The sequence below is a fragment of the Nuphar pumila genome, chromosome 14, assembly GCF_984573655.1.
Source record: "Nuphar pumila chromosome 14, dmNupPumi1.hap1.1, whole genome shotgun sequence".
NCBI classification, from domain to species: domain Eukaryota; kingdom Viridiplantae; phylum Streptophyta; class Magnoliopsida; order Nymphaeales; family Nymphaeaceae; genus Nuphar; species Nuphar pumila.
Window position 1 is genome coordinate 13,576,235 of NC_143262.1, and position 21,658 is coordinate 13,597,892.

The window sequence follows — 21,658 nt, forward strand, 5'->3', positions numbered from 1 at the left end:
AAAAAACAATTGAGTCAACTAATGAACCATTGAATTAAGACTTTTGATGTAAAGGCATTATGAATCCTGGCATAACTTAACCTGAAAAATCAGCACAGATTTTATGCAGAACCTGAATGCTCGTAGAGATCTGCAAGTGAGAGAGACTGTAGTTTCATGATCTTCACCAGTTTCACATACCAATCAATCATTCCTCGTGATAAGTACGCCACTATAAAGCCATGTATACTATTTTGGGCTAGCCAAAGAAACAGTGTCATCATCATCATTATTTATGTTTGCACAACAGTACTCCAGCTTAATGGAAGGAAAATATGCACAAATTGGTTCTATAAGATATTTTACAAATTCTTCCAAGTTCTTATTTCCATACAAATCAACACTGTCCAGACCGGTCAATGAACTAGAAATTTGAAAAAACATAAGAATGGCATTACAATAATGATACAAATTTTCCTTCCTCATATGCAGCAAAAATTTTGGCATACTCACCGTTACACACATATGGCTCCACGAGAATTTCTCTCTAGATACTATACAATTCCTTCACCTAAACTTGGTTAAATTAGGAACACAATTTATCTGTACAGACACCAACTCGTAGGCCAAAATGAGATGTTACTCTCGATGATAGTGCAATGGAACCATCTCTTTGGACCAATACCACCTGAATCCAATGGATTATCTGCAAAAGATGCAAAGTATCTTTGTTTAAGGGTGAAAGGAACATTCATGGATACAACACAAATTTTTCTGATAACAACTTGGAACATCATAATCTCATAAACATATAACCAATCAAAGCAAAGTTGACTAAATTTGAGGCTAGTCTCAGACATGGAAGCTTGCCTGCAGTGAAGACTTCGAGCTGGTTGGGTGAAGTTCCCACGGTGATGAATTTGACTGCCCAAGACACTGAGAATAAGGCACTTATGATCATCTATACACAGGAACAGGTCTCATATAAGAAACACCTGCACTAACAATAAACAAGGGGACCACCCAGCAAGCTCCCAAATGAGCACGCTTTTGTCATTCTTTTACCATGAGCATCGACTGATTCACAATTTCTGTTGAGTTTTGAAGCAACTGGATTCACTTTAATCATAGACATCAAGAAGTGGCATCTTCCAGTAATTCCATGAATTAAAGTCCTCCTGAAGTAAATTATGCATTAGCGAAGAACAACAATGACAATTATATCCAAAACCAACTGTTCCTGTAGATACGTACTTGCTCATATGAGGACATGGCTGGGAATATGCCATTAACAAGGGAATGTAGAGAGTGATACGACTTTGTATCAACCCTACGGTTCACAGCCACCTCACCCTATTAATGAAAACCATCATGACGATGTTCAGAAGATAGCCATGAGTATTGACAAATTTCAACATGCCAAATGGTTAGGGAGATGCAAACAATACCTTGGGATTAATAATGAAGATTTTACCCTTTGGAATTCCAACCTTCAGATAGCTGATCTCATCAGTGTCTCTGTTTCCGAAACCAGCATAAAATGGATTGCGATCATGAGGAAATAATGCACGAATATCCTGGAAAGGGGAAAAATAGAAAAATAATAACGGATTAATATCTAAGTGGCCTTCAAAATGTGTCCGGACATACTTACACAGCTAAAGCAGCATAAGCAATTAGCTTAAGAAAACTTACATTTCATTCTTAAGACATTACTAGTGTTGAATGAATATTTTTGCTTTTACAAGCATAGAAAACATGTAATCTTTAAAAATTAACATTATTATAGAAAAGCATAGGTGAGAATTTTCATGAACAAATCATAAAACAGAACTTAAATTTAAGGTTAAGTTTGACTATAGTGAAACAAACTGTACTGCATGTATTAGGCACAAGCATCTGACAAAGTACTACTTGGACTTGTCTATATAAAGAATCAGGTGCATGTCCCGAATTTTTCAATCTAGAAAATCAATGTATCTAATGAGAAGAATACGAAGGAAAATAATGCATTAACTGAAAATTTATGCATGTCCTTCCACATAAATAAATAACATGGAAGAATTGGATTGAAAAAACAATGTCCAACACGAAAAAATAAATCAATGACTCACCTCAAGGCACGCAATCTTGAATTCATGCGGAGCCCTTCTAATAACTGAAAAAAAATAAAGGGAGAATCTCTTAAATTATGGAACCAGAGCACAATATATATAGTAACCCGTAAGTGTTTGAAGATATGTTGGACGAACCGTCGCTGTTGATCACACACGATTAAACAGCGATGATTAGTCTTTTTTTTTTGTTCATGCTCCAGAGATTTAGCGACGGTCTTGACTGCCGCTAAATCTCCCGGTGGAAAAATGACATTTAGAGGTGGTTCAAAACCTCCGCTAAATGTTCTTTTTTCGAAAAAAATAGCACAGTGTTCGAAGATACGGATTTTCCTATTTATATAGCATAGGATAACCATAGCAGACCTAAATTCAACTCTTCCTCCCACTTCAAAACAGTAAACTCAAATCTCACAAAAGAACAATAATAGCACAAGTAGGTCTTATCAGGAATACACCACACAAGGACAGAAAGAAGCAAGATATGCACTAAAGGCACAAATACTAACATTAACAAGATATCCAAGAATATTTATATAGCTATCCAATAATTGGACAGTGCAGGTGCAATGTAAGTTAACCTAAGTAGTAAAGGGTCCTGTCTTATGAGAAAGACACCCAGATTTGCTATAGTAATATCAATCTTCTTTTCCCTCTTTTATGACATGTTCATAGAACCACTAATATTCTATTGACTTCAACTTTCATCTAAAATCAACATCGCTATTATTTGTAAGTTTTTATATGAAGCTCAGATCCATATTTTCTATAAAACTACAGTTTCTGCAGTTTACCTGGAGTCAGGAAAGTGCATTGCATGCATGTGTTTTTTGACTATTCATGAAACTTGAGCCCCTTTTTCAGCAACAACATAATTGCTGCAATTCAATGGAAGCTCTACAGGTGCATGTGTTAAAATGCCTTGTGTGTGTGTGTGTGTGTGTGTATATATATATATATATATATCAGGGGAATTTTGGTCTTTTTGTAAATATCGGTCACTAGGGACTTTATAGTATTTTAGTTAGGACTTTTTTATTTTTGTTTTTCATTTTTGGTTTTTGAATTTTGTAAAGGACGGTTGGGATGCAGACCAACTAGTCGTTGGATTGCTTTCAATGGTCATACCGTTGGAGGCAGTCCAATGACTAGTTGGATTGCCCCTTCTCTTACTTAGTTATAGGGATGTTTAAGCTCTATAAATAGAGCACTTTGTAACCCTTTGTAAATATGTTTTTAAGCAAAATAGTGAAATACCAAAAGTCTCTTATTCTCATTGTGTTCTTTGTGATTTTATCACTCTTTTGTAAAGTTGTTATTGATCATATTGTAAGTGTGCACTTGTGTAGCCCTTCGTTGGCAATATAATTGTGCACATCTTGTTTCATTACATGGTATCAGAACAAATTTGTCAAAAAGAAACAAGATTTTGAATGTACAAGTCTAATGACCAGATTCTTGCCATATCAAGACCCGAAATTTTTGTAAAAACTTATAAACCACCTCACTTTGAAGGAAAATTCAATAGAGAAGGACATAATGGGAGAGGATACAAAGGTACAACCTATGTCACAGGGATTCGGCTAGAAGGGTGACGCACCCGCGTCGACGCGACTCGACGCGGGTGCGGGTACCGCACCAGGTGCGGTCAACCCGATCCTGGGTGCGTTGACCGCACCCAGGATCATTAAGGTCCATTTTTTTTAAAAAAAAAATTGCCCAAATGGGCTTCGAAATTTTTTTAAAAAAAAATTATGCAGCTGACAGGATCATTAAGGTCCATTAATGATGTCAGCAGCTGTCTGTCAGCTGCTGACAGCAGCTGACAGCTGCAAAAAAAAAAAAAAAAAAACCCGCCTATTCCCCTGACTCCCTTTATATATATATATATATATATATATATATATATATATATATATATATATATATATATATATATATATATATATATATATATATATATATATTACATTTTTGCCCCTGCCGCACCCCCGCACCCGGGTTTTTTGGAAGTGCCGAATCCCCGCACCCGCACCCGCACCCATGTGACATAGGGTACAATGGTAAAATTAAAGAATCGGGACATATAAGACCGGATTGTCTCAAGCTTAAAAAAGTGGTCACCGTAAGTAAAGAACCTCAAGAATCAAATAAAGAGAGCAACTTCAATAATTTGACAATTGTCCAAATAGCGAAGGTCATCTTATAAATACTAAAAGCCACTCCTTCTACATCCGGTGCCGCCATCCCCTCCTCTTCTCCTTCGGGTAAGTTTTTTTTGGATTTTGGATTCTGAAGCCTCCTTTCACATTACTCATAATGAGTCTCTATTATCCGATCACACTAATTCATATTTTTCATGCGTGTTAACCACTAATGGTACTTCTTTGAAAGTTAAAAGTATAAGAAATCTCAATAATATTTCAAAAAAAAAATTATTCCAAATGTGAGGGTTATTCCAAAATTAGATTTAAATATTTTTTCGGTATCTCAAATTTTTTATTATGGGTGTAAAATATTCTTCTAATCTAAGGCTTGTTGGGTGCAAGATCTCCAATCAAGAAAGCTGATTGGGCAAGGCTATAGAAGAGTAGATCTTTACTATATGGATTCTTTATGTTTACCTAAAAACTCTTTTTGTAATCATATCAAAGAAATTAATTTAGATCTTTGGCATAAAAGATTATGACACCCAAGTATATCTAAACTATCCCATTTTCTATTTTTGAAATTTTTTTGTAAGGATAAAGAATTTGAATGTGAAGATTGTATACTTGGAAAAATGCAAATGATGCCTTTTGGATCTAGAACTTCCTTGACTAATAAAATCTTTGAATTGGTGCATTTAGATGTATGGGTCCCGCTCCCGTTATGTCAAAAGGTGGTTATTCATATTATGTTACATTCATAGATGATTTTAGTAGACATACTTGGATCTACTTCCTTAAACTCAAATCCGAAGTTTTTGTGGTTTAAAATTTTTCATAATTTTGTTAAAAATCAATTTAAAACAAACATTAAAATCTTTCGTTGTGACTCAGGGGGAGAGTTTCTTTAAAATGAATTTCAATCCTATCTAAAAACTCATGGTATTTTACACTAAAAATCTTGTCTTAGCCCCCCCTAACAAAATGGTATTTTTGAAAGAAAACACCATCATATTATTGAAACTACTAGGACCCTACTCATTTCAAAAGAAATTCCAAAAAGTTTTTAGGCTGAAGCCTCTCTCACCGCGGTTTATTTAATAAATAGAATGCCTTCTCAAACTTTGGAAAACAAATCTTCAATTGAAAAACTCTTTAAAATTTCTCCCGATTTGAAAATATTGAGGGTCTTCCGGATGTAAATGTTTTATGCTTCTTGAAAAATATAACAAACTCTATCCTAAAGTTATAAAATGTGTTTTTTTTATATGCCAAAAATAAAAAAGTTTATCGATGCTATAATCCAAAAAATGATAAACTTTATGTCTCTATAAATGTAACATTTCTTGAAAATAAAAATGGATTTGATCTTGAAAAACCTAAGGAAGAATCTGAGTATGCCTTGTTGTTCGATTTGTTACCTAAGTCCAATAATGAAATTATTGATAATGATGATAGTGATAATTTTGAGTCAAATAATGGACCAAGTGAATAAAGAGAACTAACTCATAACATTTTCCAACACTCTAGACGAGATAATGAAGAGCATCCATGTGCTTTTGAGAAGTATAGTCAACCAACAAATATTGAAGAGTCTAGTGTTAGAAGATCTGAACGGATACATAAGCCTCCAAATAGGTTTGTATCCTATAAATTCTTCTCTCCAAACTATAGGGCATGCTTTGAAGCAATTCATTCATATCATGAACCATCTAACTATAAAGAAGCTAAAAACATAAAAGAATTGGTAGAAACTATGAAAATAGAATTAGATACATTACATAAAGCCCAGACTTGGGAAGTCCAACATCTTCCTAAGGGAAAGAAGACAATAAGATGTAGATGGGTGTTTAAAGTCAAAACTAAGAGTGACAGTTCCTTAGAAAAATATAAAGTCAGATTAGTTGCAAAAGGATATTCTCAGGAATATGGAATAGATTATGAAAAAATATTTGCTCCAGTAGCTCGCATGACCACAGTTAGAACTCTAGTTGCAATAGCATCCATTAGGAAATTGCCTATATATCAGTTAGATGTTAAGAATGCCTTCTTAAATGAAGAAGTTTACATGGATCCTCCCTCTGGTCTGACTATTGAAAATGGCTTGGTTCTTCGTCTTCGAAAGACTTTATATGGGCTTAAATAAGCTCCTAAAGTATGGTATGATCGTTTTAGTGAAACTATGCAGAAATTTGGATTAAAATCATGTTATACTGACATTGTTCTTTTTGTGAGATCTATAGGTTCCCCACTTATTATTTTGCTTTTATATGTTAATGATATGATCATCACTGGGAATGATCAGAAGGAAATTAAAGAAATTAAAATTATGCTTAAAAAATCTTTTGATATGACCAACCCTGGTTTTTTGAGATATTTTTTGGGTATTAAAGTAGTATATTTACCAAGAGGATACATCTTGTCTCAAATTAAGTTTGTAGCAGATAATGTTACACGATAAGGAATCACATATACAAAATATGTTGATATTACTGAAGTGATTAATGCTAAAATGAGAGTTGAAGATGGAGTTATATTAGATGATCCAACTCCTTATAGGCAACTTGTCGGATCACTAATGTATTTATCTATTACTAGACCAGACATTGCGCATGCAGTGCATACTGCAAGTCAGTTTCAGCATGTGCCTACAATAGTTCACATGAGTGTTGTGTTAAGAATAGTTCAATACATCAGGAAAACTATATCTAAAGGACTATTCTTTTCATCTTCATCCTCCTTAAATATTATTGCTTATACTGATTCTAACTAAGGATGAGATCTCAATAATCATCACTAAACTACGGGCTTTTGTGTATTTGCAGGTGATTTCCTCATTTCTCAGAGATATAAAAAGCATCATAAAGTGTCTTTATCATCCATGGAAGTTGAATATAAGGCAATGGCTAGAACAACAATCGAGATCGTGTGGATGAGATCCTTACTCTCAGATATGGGTGTTGATGTTTCGGAGCCTTCAAAGTTATGTTGTGATAATAAAAGTGTCATATATATAGCCAGCAATCATACATTTCATGAACAAACAAAACATATCGAGATGGACTGTCACTATGTTCGAAAAGAATACTTGAAGGGGACGATTACTTTGCCATATGTTCAGTCTGAGTTTCAGATTGCGAATTTCTCTACCAAAGCTCTCCCTCTATCACATTTTTTGTTTCTTCTTAACAAACTTTCGGTGATCTCACCATCAGTTTGAGGAGTGTTAAAATACCTTGTACATAATTATATATATACATATACATGTATATATATGTACCTGATATACGTATATTTATATATTCTTATAAATATACGTAATATCAAGGGCATTTTGGTCTTTTTATAAATATCGGTCACAAAGGACCTTATAGTATTTTAGTTAGGACTTTTTTATTTTTATTTTTATTTTTATTTTTGGTTTTTTTAATCTTGTAAAGGACTGTTGGGATGCAGTCCAACTAGTTGTTGGACTGCTCAACAGTCACATTTCTGACCGTTGGAGGCAGTCCAACCAACGACTAGTTGGAACACCTCCTCTCTTACTTAGTTGTAGGGAAGTTTAAGCTCTATAAATAGAGCACTTTGTAACCCTTTGTAAATATGCTTTTTAAGCATAATAGTGAAATACAAAAAGTCTCTTATTCCCATTGTGTTCTTTGTGATTTTATATCTCTTTTGTATGGTTGTTATTGAACCTTAGTGATCATATTGTAAGTGTGCACTTGTGTAGACCTTCGTTGGCATTATAATTGTGCACATCTCGTTTCATTACAGCATGTGCATATATGTACATGCCCACAGTGGTTGGGATCTCCTGTCAGGATTCAAGAGTGGAACAGGCATAGCACGAAGATTATGCATTAGTTTGGAAGTCAAGCCACACGTAAGGTAACAAAATCACATGATGAACAATACTGAAACAGTGAATGACCACCGTAAATGGCACTTAATATTCAAAAAGCATGTGCATTATCATCATCAACACTATAAAAAACAGAAATGCATATGAAAAACATGCAAAACAAATGAACAAAGATGAATAAAGAATACATCAAAGGAACCAGAACCAAAGTCATATGATCTACACCATCCTGATTATCGAATGGTTAGAAATAGAAAATAGCCTTGAATGCCAGATAAAGACTCTATCTCGCCATCTAGTCTACAAACTAACGGGCACCTTTCAAAAAAAAGTAATATCTAGAAACAAGTTATCACCTTCTCGAAATAAGGAAGGAAACAACCCATCAGGAGAAATTACAACTGGTCCATCAGGAAGTGCTTTTCCGTCCTGCAGGTTGAAATACAAATATTCAAATTTAGTCATTTTTTCAGTCTTCAAACTTAAAAGTACCTTTATGCGAAATTTATTATTTCATTAAGGAGATAATGAGCAATGATAGGCATATCAATATCTGTGGGTAGAGTATTGATTGAAACTGCTTTCTGTACCTGTTTAAGGTTTAAAAGGAATTGCCTTGTCAGATAAGCCTGTGAGATAGCACGAGCACTAAGGAATAGCATTTGATAACCATTTTCCTGCAGCAAGAAATTGCACGTGTTGATCATTTTGGTTGGAAATTTTCTAATGTCTGCAACGGTAGATGAAGCAGAAGATCATTCAAAAGAATGTGAAAGCAGATATTATTGCAACCAATACTTAGTTAAAGTGACAAATCTTGATCACATAAAATAGAAACTTCTCTTAGGCCCAAATGATTAGCCTTTGCAAATGCAGCAAAGGGCTATGCTAATTCAACATTAGGGTGTCTACCAGATGAGGTAAAAGACATTGAGGGTAACTTCCGATTCAGAGACCCATTAACTAAATGACCTGATACTGTGTGTATTATTAAACATATTCAAGGGCCAGTTTAATCTAATGGTCCAAATAAACCCAATCTATTATACACTACTTCTACACTGCTCAAGCCAACTAGGATTAGGTGGGATGTTGGCTTTTAGACATCTTTCATTCCATCCTATGCAGCACTTCGAACAGCAATTGCCAGAAGGTGATCTTACAAATTCTTATTATAGCACCTTGAGTGGTTAAGTGGTTACTCACATGCTCTCAAGTTTGTGGATAGGAAGATATCCTCTACCCCCAAGCTTGAATCCCCATGTGGCCACCCTCTTTTGCAAGGAAAAGCAGGAGACTCCCTGGGGGTCGAGGGGCACGCCTGCACCCGTGGACTTTTACACCGCCGGAAGGCAACCGCACGTACAGCAAGTTAAGACAAGTACAACCAGGTTTCTGATCATGGATGTGGTTTCTCCATGTAATAAATAAATAAAAAAATACCTTGAGTGATTAATTACCTACCATTTATCTAGAATACAATGATGTGTTTTATCAATTACCTATTCTTGCATGACTCTGTGACACTGTGTGTTATTTGTCTTGGGAGAGAAGCAGACAACCACACAAGCACAAGAACCTGTGGCTCAAACTATACAGACTTTTTTTGCCGATTACTTTGATCAATCAAAGATTGAATAAAGTGGGTTTAACAGATATGATACCAAAACAGCAGATTGCCAGACTTTAGGATGTATTGTGCATGTACATGAGTGTGTGAATGCTATTTTTGGGGTTCTAAATTTTTCCTGCTACAATGACAGAGGAAACAAAAGAGGGGAGTAGAAAATGAACTAATGAAGGAGAAGATAAGAAAACGAAAGACAAAATTATTGTGGGGTTAGAGCATAACATCTAGCACCTCGTTCGCATAACTTATTACAAATTCTCTTACTTAGGGTACCACAATGACAAAATGCCCTTGATGCATGGTGAGTATTTCACGCATGTACAAATGTATACGGAAGGTTATACATGTAAAGCCAAAAAGATAAAACTGCTTTATATATTCTAATACTCACCTTCAAGCTTGAGAAAAGATCAATATTCTCGACTTGCTAATAATATATGAGTCATGGTTCTCTAGCAGCTAAGGGAAGATGTCAGCAAGCAGAAATTGAAATATCACATAAGAAGCATGAAACAGCCTAGCCACAACCTTCTCCCCAATGACATGGCAGTGAAAAACTATCAGTTTCATCTTTTCATGGTTTACAGGGTTCAAGGTTATTTGAATGGTTACTCTGTCATGACAATATAAGTACCAACTTACTAAGATCAGACTTCAACCACAATCCACAAACCCTCATAAATGTCAAATGCCAACTCAGCCTCAACACTAGATAAAAATAACGAAACCAATCAAGAAAATAAATTGTTTACTTGATTTTCTTCTCCTATTAGTTCTCGTGAGTGTTAGAATGGAAAGCCTATTTGACTATTTCCTTTGAAGTTTGACTTTCATACCAAGTCCTAACACCATTATTTATTGTGCCGTGTATCTCATAATACAAATATTTGTTTTTATCATCACCAATTATAAATCCCAGACATCTTCCATGACTAAATCTCCTCTTCATCCTCTTCCTCTTTCATAAAGGGCTAAAAAGATTTTGAACATTATCGAGGGCCAGAATTTCAACACAAAGCTCATTGCTTTGTTTGGGCAGCCTTCTAGCTTTTTTGTCATAGAAGAAGAGTATACATAACTTCAAGAGACAGTGCATCTTCCCTAGAAAAAATTTCTGCCTTTATAGTTCTTGAAGTAAATTAATAACACTCAGCCTATGATCCCTTAATGCACCATAGCATTTGCATATGCCTCTTCCTCGAGGACACTTGTCTGGAATTTTATACTTCTTGGATATTGTCCTGTTCTTGGAGTATGCTTTGATCACAGCTCTTTATACTTCTTTATGGCGTTCACAGGTACATAAAAAATCTCGAAATGTGAAGGAGCATTGATTGAGGTAACTAAGAGACTACTGATGTGTTTGTTAAGATTAATGTATCCCTTTTGTGTATATATCTATCTCTCTCTCTATATATATATATATTTTTATTATTATTATTATAAATCTATATTATATATATTTATTATAAATATATATAGGGACTAAGTCAAACAAGTTGACTTAGTCCCGATGGCTAGAATTCTAGTTGTTGGGAGGTGGCCCTTGGTTCTTGAGAGGACTTCCTTTCCTCTCTTCCACTACTTCTTCTCTTTCTTCGCTATAAAAGTGTATGGGTGTGTGCTTTGTAAGGTGAGAGAGTGATGGGTAGTATTAAGCTTTTGAGTGTTTTGAGTGTAAAGTAGTGAGGTTTGAATGTAATTTTTTTTTTGTATTTTTAATGTTCATTATTAATGAAGTTATTCATTCACATTTTCATGTGTGTCTTTTTACTTCTTATGTTTGTGTCCAAATGAATAATGTTTTGATTCTTGGAGTTCATTATGGAGTGCATTGGAATCCGTACTATTTCGTGACAGTGTTTTCCTTCTCCAACCAGCATAGGAAATATCCATTTCTTTTGGCCCACTTCCCTCTTACAAGAATAGCCAATTACATCATAGATCAACAACTGTACATAATCCTTGTCATTCAACTTCACATTTGTGATTTGTACATATCTGAACTCCCCAATTGGTAGTTGTGCTCCCTATAGAGCAACTTTCCTTTCTTTCTTTTAATTGCAACAAATTATTGCTTTTGTGACCCATTTCTCCACTTGAATGAGTAAACTTTTACTCCTCTTGAAGAAATAGTGTGTGTGCGGCTGTGCATGCACCACAAGGATCTTCTCTTAATAGTCTCCCTTGACATGCCAACCTTCCTCATTTTTTCCCCTACTGCAAGCCCAAAGTATTTTTAAACATTAGTTTGTGACCATATCGGTGGATGATTGTTTAGTAAGCAACGAAGTAGTGATGGGAGTGTAGTGAAGCTTGGTGAGCAAGAAATATCGGTGGATGATTGTTTCAAATATTTGGGATCTATCATTCAAAAGTATGGAGAAATTGATGGAGATGTAAATCATAGGATAAAGGTTGGGTGGATGAAATGGAAAAGTGCAACTGGAGTATTGTGCGATCGTAGAATGCCATTGCGGTTGAAGGGAAAGTTTTATAGGACGACTATTAGGCCTGCTTTACTATATGGTACGGAATGTTGGGCTGCCAAGAGACATCATATTCAAAAAATGAGTGTAGCTGAGATGCGTATGCTGAGATGGATGTGTGGAAATACAATAAAAGATAAGATTCAGAACGAGGAGATACGTAAGAAGGTAGGCGTTGCACCCATTGAAAATAAGATGAGAGAGAATCGTTTACGGTGGTTTGGACATATTCGGCGAAGGCCTAATGATGCTTCAGTTAGAAGGATGGAGAAATGGAAAAATATATTAGTTAAAAGAGGTCGGGGTAGGCCTAGGAAGACATGGATGGAGGTGATAGGAAACGATATGAATGCTTTGAACCTCACCGAGGACATGGCATTGGATAGAAATGATTGGAGGAGAAGGATTCATGTGGAAGACCCAGAATGATTTTCTTTTTTTGGTTCATATCGCCGACCCCAATTGTTTTGGGATGAAGGCGTAGTTGTTGTTGTTGTTGTTGTTGTTGTAGTTTGTGACCATATCGCTATTTTGTCATTCATGTTCTTCCGACTCTATTTAACTTGTTCTTATGGGCATACAGCTCAATCAAAGCTAGAGATGTTCATTATCCTGTCAGCAACAGAAAATTGAAATAAGGTTGTGGAAAAGATTGAAAAGGAAAAATCATAACTCACTGTAGGAAGATCAGATTTACATGGTATATGGCTTGAAAATCTCGAAAATCAGGTTATTTCGACAGCAATACTCACAAACAGCAGTAGCTTCTGCCACAAGCCAAGCATCCCTAAAGAGGTTCATGCCATTTTCTTGTACTAGTGAGATTTGTTTCTCGATAAATACATTGTGTATGACTTCCATACCATGAATTCTACATTTTTGTCTGTTATAATGGCAGAAAAAAATGAAACAGGGAAGGAGAAGAAAGAAGCAAGGGACATAAAGAAGCGAGAGCTATAGTGGGGTTAGGGCATAACATCTAGCATCGTCATTCACATTCAAAATTATTACAAGTGCTATCCAGCCATCAGTTTTTTTGTACATCTCACTTTAGTTTTAGTACAGAATGTTGTGTTTCCTTGCTTCAAAACAAAACAAAAGTGTGATATCAATTTGAGCATGCATATACACAGGTTCAAAACAAGCACGAGCAACCAGCATTTATGAATTAATAAATGAAAATGGTAGGCACACTGCATATCATGTTTATCAATTGTCATCCATGTTTATATCTCTAGGTTTCAAATTACCAGTTATACAAATAGTAGCGGTCCTTTATGTTTTAACCCAACAAAGTTGATAATTTCCAAGCTACCTAGGGGAGAGAGCAATGCCCCCCCCCCCCCCCCACACACACACACACATGTACCTTTTAATAACTAACAAACTGTATTGTTAGAGCATATTAGGGTAGTTTTGTCTACTTGACTAAATATGTATCACCATTATATATTTTTAATGCATGACATACTGCAGAAATAGATGTGAAACTGATTTTGATGAACCAATCCAAGACAAAAATTTGTATTATTCTTTACACAACCATGCATACTTTTGCATATTAGTGTGACACATTGTTTGCAGCTGTCAGACTTGTCATATGAATATATGCAAAATTGATCAAAGTCAGAGAAATCATAATCAACTTCTATAGAAATTTTCATTTTCGGAGTTTAGCCAGGTTCCTGTTGGCCAGTGTCTAGGTTAGGCTAAAGCCATCACCTAGTCCATGCTAAGTGCTTTTCGTAACAGCGCACACACAATATATATAGGGTTAATAGTCAGTTCTATTGAAGGCATGGAGCTATTGAGTATAAATCACTTTTATTCATATTGTTTAGATTTTTTTTTGTAGATCGGACCTTGTGGATGTGATCTACAAGGGCTTTTTTAATATAAAACATAGTCACCTATATCGTTCAAGGTATTTTCTCGGCAACGGTATTTCTCGGAGAGATTTTCAAAAGTTGTGAAATCTTGGGAGTTTTAAAAATACAAAAAATATGAAAAAAATAAGAAATATAAGAAAATAATAGGTATTCTATAAAAAATAAGGAAATAACTTTTAAAAGCTTTTAAAATAAAAAAATTGGGCTTAGAATATATAAAATAAGATTTTTTTCCAAAAATATCACTATATAATATTGTGATATTTTTGTTCTTGGCGATATTTTGAAAATATCGCGATATTTTTCTGATATATCGACTGACCTGGATTTGCCAATAATATCGCAATATTTTCAACATATCGACAATATTGGTGACACTGATAGAAAATGAGTTTTGAATTGTGTGACTGTAACATGTAAGCAGTTTTTTAAGGGAATCAAAAACCAGCAGCCCACAATGCAGTAAAATTTCATGACTCAAAGAAATCATATTTTTAGATCAAAACAACATGATCCAAGGTTTGATACTTAGCAAACAAACTATGCTGAACACATCTATGTGGTCAGATTGAGTTGATAAAGCTTATACATATGATTCCGGATCAATAGTTTTGTTCCTTCAATAGCACCAAATATTAACCCATATATATATATATATATATATGTGTGTGTGTGTGTCTTTATTTATTCATTTGTTTGTTTCTTTACAAACATCCCCTTTTTAAAGGTTTCAAAGCCATACCCCCTCTACCTGTGTACTTTAACATCCCCATACCCCTACAAGATTAACTTCTCAAAAACAATGCAGACCATAGGAATATTAACTTCTCAATAATAATACGGATGGTATGCTAATTGTGTCAATCGCTAACAACTAGAGTACAATTATTTGATGGAACATCCCTTATCCTACAGAACAAATGCCCATGGTTATTTCACAAACTGAAATATTTGATAAAGGTGTTTTGGAAACAAAATGCCCCAGGACAATTTCTGAAAATCACACGGGGGTTTTCCAACAAGAAGATGATTTCCGCTAGTTGGCATGCAAATGTGAGTGTGTAAGATTCCATTCCAAAATATAGCAACAAATTTATTGCATTTCCAATCCATCAAATGCCTCATAATCAGCTTTCTTGCGACTTTCACGAGAACTCCATTCACTACATCTCAAATCAACAATCCTATTTACACCATGGCACATCACTGTGCATTTTGAACCTATGGTTGCTTCATTAACCAAGACTGAATAACACCTTGACCATTTACAAGCATTTGGAAATGAAAATCTAGAAGAGAAGAAAATATGGAGTACCGCCTACCTTTATTGCTGAAAATAGATGTGCTACACCTAAATGTGACCAGTCTTTCCCAACCAAAGGCATGAACTGTCCAAGAACATCTGATCTGCACAAGAAGATTGAAAGATTGGTTCAAAGAATGTAAAACAGGTTTCAAAAATTTCCTTAAACTTACTATAAAAGGAAAAAGAGAACTATTCTTGAATTCAAAATTTGAACTGCACAAGAAGCAGATTTTTTCAGCATCGAATTAAATTCACAAGAATATATATATATAGCTCATTTTCTCGACTTGTTCAATTATCAACAACTGCATACTGTCTAAGATGATTTGTGAATCAAAAGAATCTAAAAGAATACAGGTAAAATAGTTTGTAGTAGCCAATATCCCAACTCATTTTTCTTGACAGATTAGCACTGAACTTTGTCACTGATATTTATACAATGAAAATACCCTTCTTAAGTCAAATATGTTGTTGATAATGATTAATGTTACAAGTATGCAATCGCCAAAACTTCTACATATATGAAACATAAGCAGGTCAAATGCATCCAAAATAGCTCTGGAATTAGATTAACATATATCTTATAAAACTTATAAGACATCTTCCTGCTTGTTCTAAGAAATGTGTTTTTTGTTATGGTCAAAAGTATGCCTCTACTAGCAGCTTTCTGCTAATATCTTGGCATCTGAACTTATTAACTATCTAAGAAAACAATAGAGAGCCTAAATGCTCAGAATAAGGAGTAATGCAGGAATTGAAGTTTATGTGTCCCTCACACCTGCAGTTACAGACATCACTGCCACCAACAAGAAGCTGTCACCACTAAAATGATTGCACATAAGAACTTACTTAGTGATTGTTCCATCAACATCCGAGATGACTATCCTTGTGTTCCATTTCCACAGAAAAATTCTAGCATCAACCTGCTCAATAGAAAACTATATGCAGTCATACCAGGACACAAAAACTCAACAGACTAGTTAAAGAGATATTCTTAAGTAAAAGAGCGACCTGCTGACTCCCAAGCATCGCAGTTGAAAATGTAAAAGTTACTATGTTCTGTCCTTCTTTTAGATTTAGTGATGCCAACTGTTCAGATGTTGGAATAATTGTTTGGACCTTTTTAGTAGCTCTTACATACATGCTTTTCTCCCCTGGTGTACCAAGCTTGATCTCAAGAGATTCACTACCATTATCACTCAAGCTACCACTTGGAAATGTTCGAGTAGGGGCAAGTGGTTTTGATTTTTTGAAACTAAATGGCCAGAATCTCCAGCTTCCACCTGAGGGAACAATCGCAGAAGATGGATAATTTTCAAGTGTCTTTTGACTCTTTTCAACTCGCTCCACAGCAATCATGCCTTTAAGTTCCACACATTTTTCATGTCCAAATGAAACCATGCCCAGGACAATAGGTGCTGCAGCATCCCATGGAAAGTATTGACCATTGATCCGTACTATAAGCTTATCATTCTTCACAATTGACGGACCTAAAGCACTGAATTTACCAAAAGAAACTTTCTCAGCATCAAATGCCTTTGAAGCAGCCTCAACCCCCATGCCTTCAGATAGCAGATGTTTACAAAGCGATATTTCTGCATAGTTGCAGACAAACACATACTAATAAACATGAAATGTAATAACTTTTCCCCAAAGAAAAAAGGAAAAAAAGAATATTGGAAATAACATATGAGGACCTAATCAAATTTTATCACCCAATAACAGGATGTAAGGAACTAAGCAAATATTACCACCCAAAAACAACAACAGTTTGATTATTGTATCAGAAACAGTTAAGAGGAAACAAAAGGCATTTTGTAAATGTGTTCCATATCAAAGCTAGAAAATACGATCTTACCAACAGCAGGGCCAGCTGAGATTCGTTTGGATTCCACTGCAGCTTGGGTTTCACAAACAGAACTATCACCCTCAGGCATGCGCTGCTCTGGCTCCATTTCAGTTTTAGAGGCAACTGTATGTTTTGAAGGGTTTTGGAAATCCAGCCTAAGCATTCCCATCTTCAAGAGTTCATAATTTGAAGTCAGCGAATGACTGAGAGTCTGAATGTGAAAGCTTTCCAGGTCAGAGATGCCAGATCTGATAACGGGTAAAGATTTGGAAAATGGTTCAGCATCACTTTCATGGTTGCGAACTTTTGGAATACTAATTGGTTTTGATCTCTTCCTGGCTTCCACAGACGTCCTATCATAGGTATCATGTAATGATTCCTGAGTGTAATCTGCTGTGCCTGGGCCTGTTAGAGGAGAAGACTGAGATTCAAACGTAAGCTCTGAAGACGAAGATGATTTATGGTGTATCCTGTCCCATTTGGTTGGCTGCTCCTGAATGCCATCAATAGCATGAACTGTCATGTTTTCCCCATCGATAGCAGCATCTTCTGAGCATGACGCTCGAAAATGGACATTGTCATCTGAAAAGCTCGAATTACCACTAAGCAGGTTATCCTCAAGCCAATGACAGCCTTCCAGGTGGCCTGATTCCATTGCACCTAGACCATCATTACCAGGTTTTGTGAGACTAGTAGCAGAGGTGTCCTCAACATTACCACATATTTCCAATTCATGGTTGCCCACATTGGAATGGCTGTGATGGGACAAAGTGGTTACAGTTGAGACTGTTTCTTGGTCTGATAGTTGCCGGCTTATCTGAACATCAATATGATATTCTAGACTGTCATCACCAGCAGCGATCACCTCTGAAAATTTTCCTTCATAAAGAACCCTGGCATCTCTAAAAGGGTCAGGGGAAGAGCGGCAATCATCTACAACTTCGGATTGGTTTTCAAAACTCTGCACTGATTCCACGTGAGAAGCCCTCTCCCCTGTGACCACCTCTTCAACCACATTCATCACAAATTTTTCAGCATCCGAAACATCATCAATTTGAAATACTTCTACATGCTCATTCTGGGCTGAATCATCTTCTAACAAGTGTTCGGTCCCACTATCATCGATCAATTCATCCAAACTGCAACTTTGTGAAACCGGATCCTTGGAGGCATGCTCTTTCTCTGTTACAACATCATGTTCATCAATATAGCATGAACGCTCGTTTCCATTCAATTTCAAATTCGAAGAATCTGCAATTTCTTCTTCAGCGTGTATAACCAACTTGGGCAACGAAATAGGTTCATTAACAAGCTCAGTTGTCTCACATAGAACCTCAGTGTGAAGTTCAACCACTTCTGTGCAACGTTCCTGAGGGGCATCCCGCTCGATAACGTCATCTTTGCAATTCTCAGTATTAGCATTCCCAACTCCGGATTCAAAACCAGATGATGTCAGAGAAATACCATCTTTCAACTCCTCCTTATTAGAATTCTCAGCCCTTGAAAGGACCCGTGTGTCGTCTTCAATTGATTCTCCCGCACCTGAATTCAAACATTCTGAATCTACAACCATATGAGACATTTGCAACTCCTCACCAATATCAAAAGACTCGAAACAATTGGTTCCTAGCGTTTCCTGTTCAGCATTTCCTGATAAAGCAGAGCCAGTTTCCTGTAACAAACGTGAATTTTCGAAACCGGGCAACTCCAATTCAGCATTCATTCCTACAACTGAATCATCTTCCAGCACAGAAGGACTCTTTTGACCATAATTCTCCAAATTCAAAACACCAACATCACGATTTTCACCTACTCTTTCATTGCTACATAAACCAGGATCATCTTTACCATTAGCCACGCGAGAGGAAGAACACGACAATGAAGATTTAGTGGCGGTACCCTCCTTCTCGCGATCGGAGAGGTTCGTCGACCATTTCACTTCGAGAAGATCCGCTGCGATTTCTGCCCTCTCCAGCGAGCTGATCCTTTCAACGCCATTGCCGTCCCTCCTCTCCCCCTTCATCGACCTCCGCCCGAACATGAGCCCCAGAATTCGCGACCGTTTCGAGTTGGTCCTCACGACTATCTTCCCTTTGCTCTCATCGATCGTCGTCCTCACAGGATTCGTGGATTCTTCATCCAGTTTGGGTCCACGGCGACTGTCCAAATCCTCCGTCTCACCACCACCACCCTTCTTCCTCTGCTTCCCATCCTCCGTGTCCTCGCCAGAGGACGGCGCGCTCGGCGCCCCATCATCGTTGTCGTGATCGACCTCCATGAGGAAATAGGCCTCGCCCTTGTGATCGAGGAACATGTGGAACCCGGCCTCGGCGCCATTGACGCAGATAGTGACCAGCTTCTCCCGCCGCTTCAGCACCCCCTGAAACTTGCCGAACTTCACGTACCAAGGCGTCGATTTGAAGGTTCCGTCCTGCTGCTGCACCACGATGATGTCAACGGCGCCACCAAATGGATGGAATGGCCCGGCCACGGTGTAGACTCCCTTCGATATGTAGCTTCCCAGCCGCTCCACGGCGTTCATCTTCCCGATCGCCCGGGCAACGGAAAACCCACAATTCTGCTACCCCGATCAGAATTTTTCTTCAATTATGAAAGGAACCCAAATTTTTGGTGACGGAGAATTGGGTTCCTCCGGATTGAATCGATCGATTTCGGAGATACCAACTTCAAAAAGATTGGATTGTGATGACCAACGACGTCCAAAGACGCTTATTTGCAGAGAGCCATCAAACGAAAATTAACGTAAACGTACAAAGCTTACATAGAAAAGGAATCAACAAAATAAACCTATCACACAATTGGGGGATTCACAAATAAGAGAGAGAGAGAGAAGGACAACGATGGAATGTGTGGGGGGGGGGGGGGGTGATATTCCAATGGGTAGAAGGAATGTGCTTGCGTTTATTGTTAGTTGTTAAAAAGAAAATATTTTGATTATTGGTTTTGAAGGTTTTTTATTGGGTGATGATTGAAGATGGTTTGAGCTGGACTGTGAATTGTCCCGGTGAAATGGCTAGTGCCAGCTTTTACACCTGTTGCCTGGCTGTTGGTTGTTGCTTGGAAAGTTGAAACTTTGAACTCAAAAATCCTTTGCTCTTGTCACCACTGATTTGCTCATAGTTTTTTGTTTTGTCATGTTATCAATTAAATGTGTTCGTTGGTGTTAGGTGGGGAGAGCAACTCTCAACAAACATTCACCGGCCTAGCATTATTGTTATGAACGACCTTCCCAACTATCTATATATATGGAAAAATATAAGGTAGTTCTGTACCATGATATCAATTAACTGGATGTAGCCATCAAATGGTAGATCTAAGTCCAACTGATGCTAAAAGGTTTGATCATGTCTAATATATCATAAGATCTTGTGTTTGAGACAGTGAAAATCAACAGGTCACAATTCATGAAAATGAAAATAAGGGTAATCTTAAAATGGTATAAAACATCATATTTCATAGTAAATAGAACATGTGAACATGTTTCAAAGATTAGATTTTGCCTTTGGAGCTTGAATCTATGTAAATCAAGTGTGTACTAAGCTCTCTCTCTCTCTCTCTCTCTCTCTCTCTATATATATATATATATATATATATATATATATAAGATGTGATGTGACTGTTGCCTCCATGCAGATTTTTCAATATATCATAATATCAATAGCAATATATACCTAAATTTTATAACTCAAAAAAATCATGGGTTTTTTTATGCTTAGAAACTTAATCAAAAGCATGATCCCTGTAATAAAGAGACTGTTGAATACAGCTATAGGGTTAGATTTAGCATTGTAGCGTATTTTTTTTATTAAACAGAGAAACTGCACCCAAGATCGGAGACCTGGCTGCACTGCTTTTAGCCCGTTGTATCTATGATCATCGTTTATATGATGTATAAAACTTTGCTTGCCCCCTCGACTCTCAGGGCGCCTCCTGCTTAACTTTGCAGAAAGGGTTGTCTGCATGTAGACTTGAGCTTGTTGCAGGAAAAGACCACCCCATTCACAAACATGAGATCATATGGCCGACCCCTTGGGATCTTTGTAGTTGTAGCTTACACGTTCATACTCATGATTTTCACTATTTTTTAAGGAAAAAAAATATTTTATTAATAGTAGATAGATAATACAGTCTTAGGTTGAGGAGGACTCAACCAATAAAGCTTGAAAAGAAGAGGAATCAGCTCCAAACAGAGGTCGTAACCAGTTCACATCCTTGGATTCCCATCGGATCCTAAGCAGGTGGAAGATGTCTACTAAGAGGGTACGCCTGAAAGACTCGGGGGCATTGAAAACTTCACTGAACCTATAATAGTTGGATTTGGTGTTTGACCATTTGGGTCAAGTTGGGTGCAACCTGAACCTTGCTGGAG

The 21,658-nt window shown here is 36.6% G+C and overlaps 1 protein-coding gene across 1 annotated transcript; it reads right to left on the reverse strand.

Moving 5' to 3' along the window:
• Window positions 1-323: 323 nt before the first annotated feature.
• LOC149816435 (phosphatidate phosphatase PAH2-like) lies at window positions 324-19,957 on the reverse strand. Its single transcript, XM_089987445.1, has 11 exons — window positions 17,278-19,957; window positions 16,431-17,014; window positions 16,269-16,342; window positions 15,436-15,520; window positions 8,696-8,782; window positions 8,462-8,534; window positions 2,094-2,137; window positions 1,428-1,556; window positions 1,234-1,332; window positions 850-1,157; window positions 324-685 (listed from the first exon to the last, which is right to left on the reverse strand). The coding sequence occupies exons 1-10, from the start codon at window positions 19,808-19,810 to the stop codon at window positions 1,101-1,103; spliced, it is 3,765 nt and encodes a 1,254-aa protein (XP_089843571.1). The 5' UTR covers window positions 19,811-19,957; the 3' UTR covers window positions 324-685; window positions 850-1,100.
• Between the last annotated feature and the right edge of the window lie 1,701 nt (window positions 19,958-21,658).